The sequence below is a fragment of the Cyprinodon variegatus genome, unplaced genomic scaffold (assembly GCF_000732505.1).
Source record: "Cyprinodon variegatus isolate N-32 unplaced genomic scaffold, C_variegatus-1.0 Scaffold1149, whole genome shotgun sequence".
Lineage (NCBI taxonomy): Eukaryota > Metazoa > Chordata > Actinopteri > Cyprinodontiformes > Cyprinodontidae > Cyprinodon > Cyprinodon variegatus.
Window position 1 is genome coordinate 49,754 of NW_015151602.1, and position 5,634 is coordinate 55,387.

Genomic DNA, 5,634 nt, shown 5'->3' on the forward strand with positions numbered 1-5,634 from the left:
TACATGAAGTGGAGCACTTAGATGCTCCCATCAGCAAAGCTTTGTTCACTACTTCTAGATTTTTCTCAGACATGACGAACATTGAAACATGTCGTTTGTGATCCACAGGCGTCACATTTCACCCTTCCATTCCCATAATGGCCTCTTAAATAAATCCTCTCTCCTCCTACTTTGGTGTTCATGTCAAAACCTCAAAGCTCCTTATCTTTCATTTCTGAGAATATGATGAAAAACGTGCTTTAGATGCAGAAGGAACAGGTTTCATTGTGACTGTCTCTGCAGATAACCAGCAGCTCTGTAGGAACCTGAACTGATTGATCAGGGTCCTTCTAACCTCCACGCTGCCAAATGGGCCATTCTCACCGATGTCGGCCATGTTGGGGTTAATTCACCTTGAGGCTTATCGCCGCCATCCTCTCTGTTTGACCACCTGTGTTTGTCAAAGTCCTGCTCACTCAATCACAGATACGCTGACTTCTTTTGTTCAAAAAGGAAGCAGAAAGAAGTCAAATAAAAAATGTAGATACATTTAATGAATTTATTATTTTTAATTGCATCAAGCTGGTAAGCAGTGGTGTTTGTATAATCGTGGGCAGCGTAGCCAGCCAGTTTTCGTTTCTCATTAGATCAGCAAAGAAGCTCATTGAAGCCCACAGCATCACTCCGCCTTTCTGCTCCACGGCCTGCAGGTTTAGAGGAAAACACAGTTAGTCTGAATCTTTTTAAAGCAAAAGTTTAGTTGCTAATGTTGGAATAATTATCATTGAAGATGTGTGAGTTTATCACAGCCTGCTATTGGCTGCCTGTTGCGCTTCAGAAATGATGTTTTAATGTAATTAGGCCAGTTCCTCTGTCCGGATATACAGTTATGATCTTCATTCTGTATGTGGCAAAGATTTGGGAATAAGAGCAGCGTCCTATTTTGATGAGGCTGCAGCCATGGATGCCTAATCATCTGCTGATGTGTCTGATGTAAAATGTGATGATGTTGCAGACTGAAGATGTAGAAAAGCCTTTTTAACTGTTAATCGGTGCCACTTCCTGACAGGTGAGCTAAGATATGAGAATATCCATAAGGCATCTGCCTTATGAATATTCTAAGCAATTTCTCTGATCTGAGGAAGATTACATTTTCTATCTAAATCTGTTTTAATGTCTCCTGGTTATTTAATACATAAAAGTTCTGAAGTGTTATTTAAAAAGTTTGTCCCGAGTGATCTCTATTCAGGGAAAGGAACCGGGGAGATAAAGCTTTCTTTCTTTAACACTAAACAATGAGCAGCATCTCTTCCAATGAAACAACTAAACTGAGCTACGTTTCTTCAGGCAAAGCAGCTGAGACCACGTTACATTTCAGGAGGTTTCATTTAGAAGCACAAATAATCCTTCATTCATCAGCAGGAGAGTTTAATATTTAATTTATTGGGGTTCAGATTGATTGTTGAATTATCACTGTGCTTACTTTAATCCTTTAAAGGAACTTATTTTCAGAGGCATATTGTTTTCTCTGCAGATCATTTGAATCTGAAAGGAAATAAAGAGGGAAATCAATAACAGCTCTTCAGACATCCTGGTTAGTCCACATTTCTAACAGACTGAGAATCAGAGGCTGCATCAAACACTCACTGCATTGATAAAGGCGATTCACCCGCAGGATGTCGGTGCGGCTCATGGTGGTGGCTCTTCCGATCTGCACGTTTGCGTCGGGGATGGGGACGATGGTGGGCTCTCTGTTTCTGGAGAAGGCGTACCTGTAATCCACACATCACAGCACAGGATTAAACCATTACAGTGTGCTATTAAAAAAAAAATTAATAATAATCAAAGCTGTTGAGTTTCCCAAACTTTGATTTCTATGTTTTTTTTTTACTTTCAATCCAGAAATGTTTGTGTTTATATGAAACTAATAATCAGGAAATAAAGAGTCTGACTTAAAAACATCATATTTTTATCTGGCGTTCACTGCCCGTCAGTGGAGACGTCAGAAATAGGTTTGAACCAGCAACCTTTGCAGCCTCCTGATGCTCTGCCGCCTAACTGTCCTACAGATACGCCCCCTGCTGCTAGCCAGTGGCGTGCATGGATATTATTGGGGGCAGGTGCTCAGGTTAGAAAAAGGGCACCTTTTTGTGCCAACGGTGTCTGATGCTGCAGGAAACAATCTTCCCCCGTCCATATTGGTGCCGATTAGATAAAAAATCATTTCTAATCCACTGATTTATAAACAAACCTGAAAACAAATTCACTAGATTGAGTTTTTATTATTTTATTTTCACCAGTGGAACGCTCTGTTGAGGCGGAGCTACACGCCTGAAGGAAACTAACAAATATCTAGACTCTTGGTTTGATTGGCTTTTAAATTCATAAATGGTATTTTGTGCCAAAGAGTAAAGAAAGAAAAAAAAAACAGATTTCAGTAGGATATTTTCAGGTCCACAGTGGAAGAGAACAGGAGCTCTACCGCCACCTAGTGTCTATCTATGCATTTCGCTGCTGGTAACCTCACCATGAAAGGCTTTGAGAAATAAATAACAGAATCGATCACCTCATTTCATCATTTTATCAGCAATGATAAAAATTAGCATACCCAGAAGACAAATAAAGAGCTAAGCTATAAGAACTAATAACTGAGTGATGTTGAAGATTAGAACTGCCTCTATTTTCTGAATTCACTGTCCATTTATATCATGCTTAGTTTACACATCTGACCAGAGGCATCCAAAGTATTCATGTATAAATCCTGCTGGTTAAAAACACTTTAGAAGTGAGAGGATCAACTTCAGCTTTTTTACTCCAGTAAAAATGTAAAAGTAGCATTTTTAAAACTAATTAAAGTATAAAAGTAAACGTAAAGCAGGAAAAACTGTTAAGGCCAGAAGCTTTACTGCTCTACTCTATTAAAGGAACATTCTGGATGAAAACTTCCTCAGTTTCTTAGTTTTATAACTAATGGTAACAGCGTCACATTTAACTTTGCATTATCTGGAAAAACTGAAAAACTTGAAGAAATGTATTTTGGTTTGTGGTGAGCAACAGGTTGGGGCAGCACCGAGTCCAGTTTCATCCAGACTATTAATTGTCTGGATGAAACTAATTATTTTGATGTTTTTTTTGGTTGTTTTTTAAATACCAACAGGCCATAATGAAAATGAGCTTATATGAAACAGAAGTAATGACTCAATTTTTAAAATATGAGGAGTAGAAGGAAAAAGTTGTCTAAAAGATAATAATGATAATAATTACTGCAGTAAAGTATAGAAAGCCAACATTTCTACTTAAGGAAAGTAATGAGGTATTTTTTACTTTGTTACTTGAAGCCCCTGCAACTGAAAAATATTTTTCAGCCCTGAAATTAATTGTTTTTTTCCTGCCTAAGTTTTTCATTTCACGTTTACCTTCCATAGTGCATGACAGAGTTGTAGTCGTAGGGAGTGCCAAGGTTGTTGGTGTTGATTTTCCTGAAGTTATGCTCCTGCCCTGCAGGCCAGGAACACAAACTAGTCATTCCTCAGAAGTTATTGCTACAGCCAATTAAAAAGATGCTCAGTCTGAGCTGATTTCAATTAGGAAGAAGCAATAATCTCTGGTGATATTCCATCATTGCTTTGGAGGATTCTGTGTGGAGCTCACCGGGGATGACGTTCTGTAGGAGGATACGAACGTGGTTGTCCCTGTCGGACCTGGTCTGCTCATGGTTGAATCCCAGAGCATGCAGCAGCTCATGCTGGACAATCTGGTGGAAAACACACCCACTGCGGCTCAAAGACACCACCTGGGCGCCGCCACGGCGACCGACAAAAGACCAACACCTGGAGGGAGGAGAGACAGATCAATCACACCTGATGATGCAGGGGAAGCAGCACTCTCATGTCTCTGGGTGTTTTTACCCGCCGCGGGACTGGATGTCCACAAAGTCTCGTTCTCTTCGGTGGGGCCTGAAGCGGATGCAGGTGGAGGAGTGAAATGACTGCAGACCTCTGGTGATGATGTCTCTCTCTCTTGCAGCTTGGAGAGAAGGAAGAGTATCAGTAAATGAATCAATAGGAATGTGAGTCATCTCGATAGCAAAACCACAAGGCCTTTGGGGAAGAACGCTCTCACTGCTTTGCTATGGTTCTGAGATAAGTCAGGCTAAAACATCTGAAAGCTCCTTCCTGTCAGGCTAAAACGTCTTAAGGCTGCTTCCTGTCGGGCTAAATCGTCTTCAGGCTGCTTCCTGTCGGGCTAAATCGTCTTCAGGCTGCTTCCTGTCGGGCTAAATCGTCTTCAGGCTGCTTCCTGTCGGGCTAAATCGCCTGCCAGCTCCTTCCTGTCGGGCTAAATCGTCTTCAGGCTTCTTGGACTCTATAGGTCCTCAGTCACATTCTGCCAAATGCGTTGCAAGCATTTAGCATTTTTTTGAAAAGTTGCACAAAGAACACAAAGAAGTGACTTGAGGTGGACCTTGTAGAAACTCACAGAACTGGTTGGAGATCCTGTAGGGGATGTAGACGTTTCCGTCCTGGGCCTTAGTCCACAGGCAGCCTCTGGATGTGCATGGATCAGCGTTCCCCAGACCTGTTGGCACGGCAATGTCTCCAAACATCACCAGGGGGTCGTCCAGGTTCCTCCCTGCAAAACATCAAATGGAGGAAACGTGGTCTTTTCCATCCCACCTGTCCACTATTGTCGCTATCAATACTTAGATCATTTTCGGTCCAGCAGCTGTTCTGGAGGACAAGAACCTACCGAGGTTAGCATTAGCCTTTTCCAGCAGCGTGGAGATACTGAAGTCCTCATCCTCAATGTTGTTGTCTGCATAAAAACAGAAACGTTACAGTTTGTTTTACAGAAGTTGAAGCTCAGGGTTACTTTAACCTGAATAGCTGCTGTCTTCACTGATACTGGGACATTTTATAGGAAAACAAAGGGAGACATGGGAAAGATAAGCTCTGAACAAACTGGACTGAAACATTATTAAACTAAAGGTATTAATGAAGGAAAGCTTACCAGCACTTCCATCAGTCTTTTCAGTTAAAGTCTGAAAGAAAAGGGTTGATTAAAGCCCTGAAAGGAAAACCTTCATCATTTTTTAAAGTGGGAAATCCTACCTGTGATGTGGCGCAAAAGAGCACACAGAGGGCGGCGGTCAGGAGCATCATGGCTGTCTGTTGGATGGCAGCGTCTCACTCAGACCAAGCTCTGCAGCTCAGGTCTTTATATAGGAGGCCGACAGAGACTGGAACTGGCAGTTGTTACCTAAGAAGAGTTGAAGTATCAGCAAACTGCGACACATGTTGCAGTTTTGTTGAAATTTCCTGTGGTCTTCTCCAAACAACCCCCTCCCCAAACCGTTTCAAAACCTTTGGCTTTCATCTTCATCATATGCACGCTACAGAAAACTGTTACTGATAAAAGCGCTGACATAATCAAGCTCCTTTACGATAAGGAGAAACATAAAACATGAACCAAAGATTAGAGTAAATTCTGTCTGGCAATGTGGCAATAAGAATAATTGTCTTGATACCAAAAAGAGCCCAACAGATTTTACTTTCACAAGTGGAATATGGCAATTGCCATATTGCTCCACTTGTTTCATGCATATAAATTGCTTTATTATAATTATGCAGGGAGTTTTATAGTTTATATGGACAC

At 41.3% G+C, this 5,634-nt stretch overlaps 1 protein-coding gene across 1 annotated transcript; it reads right to left on the bottom strand.

Annotated features, from left to right (window-relative positions):
- Positions 1 to 524: 524 nt before the first annotated feature.
- On the bottom strand, positions 525 to 5,221 carry LOC107101765 (high choriolytic enzyme 1-like). Its single transcript, XM_015400811.1, has 10 exons — positions 5,091 to 5,221; positions 4,990 to 5,020; positions 4,729 to 4,794; positions 4,459 to 4,611; positions 3,888 to 4,005; positions 3,631 to 3,809; positions 3,396 to 3,477; positions 1,627 to 1,751; positions 1,463 to 1,524; positions 525 to 683 (listed from the first exon to the last, which is right to left on the bottom strand). The coding sequence occupies exons 1-9, from the start codon at positions 5,139 to 5,141 to the stop codon at positions 1,472 to 1,474; spliced, it is 858 nt and encodes a 285-aa protein (XP_015256297.1). The 5' UTR covers positions 5,142 to 5,221; the 3' UTR covers positions 525 to 683; positions 1,463 to 1,471.
- Positions 5,222 to 5,634: the final 413 nt, after the last annotated feature.

Coding starts and splice junctions, on each gene's coding strand:
- LOC107101765 (XM_015400811.1), bottom strand. CDS start 5,141: ATGATGCTCCTGACCGCCGCCCTCTGTGTGCTCTTTTGCGCCACATCA. Junction 4,795..4,989: donor AAAGACTGATGGAAGTGCTG/GTAAGCTTTCCT, acceptor GTTTTTATGCAG/ACAACAACATTGAGGATGAG. Junction 4,612..4,728: donor AAAGGCTAATGCTAACCTCG/GTAGGTTCTTGT, acceptor GATGTTTTGCAG/GGAGGAACCTGGACGACCCC.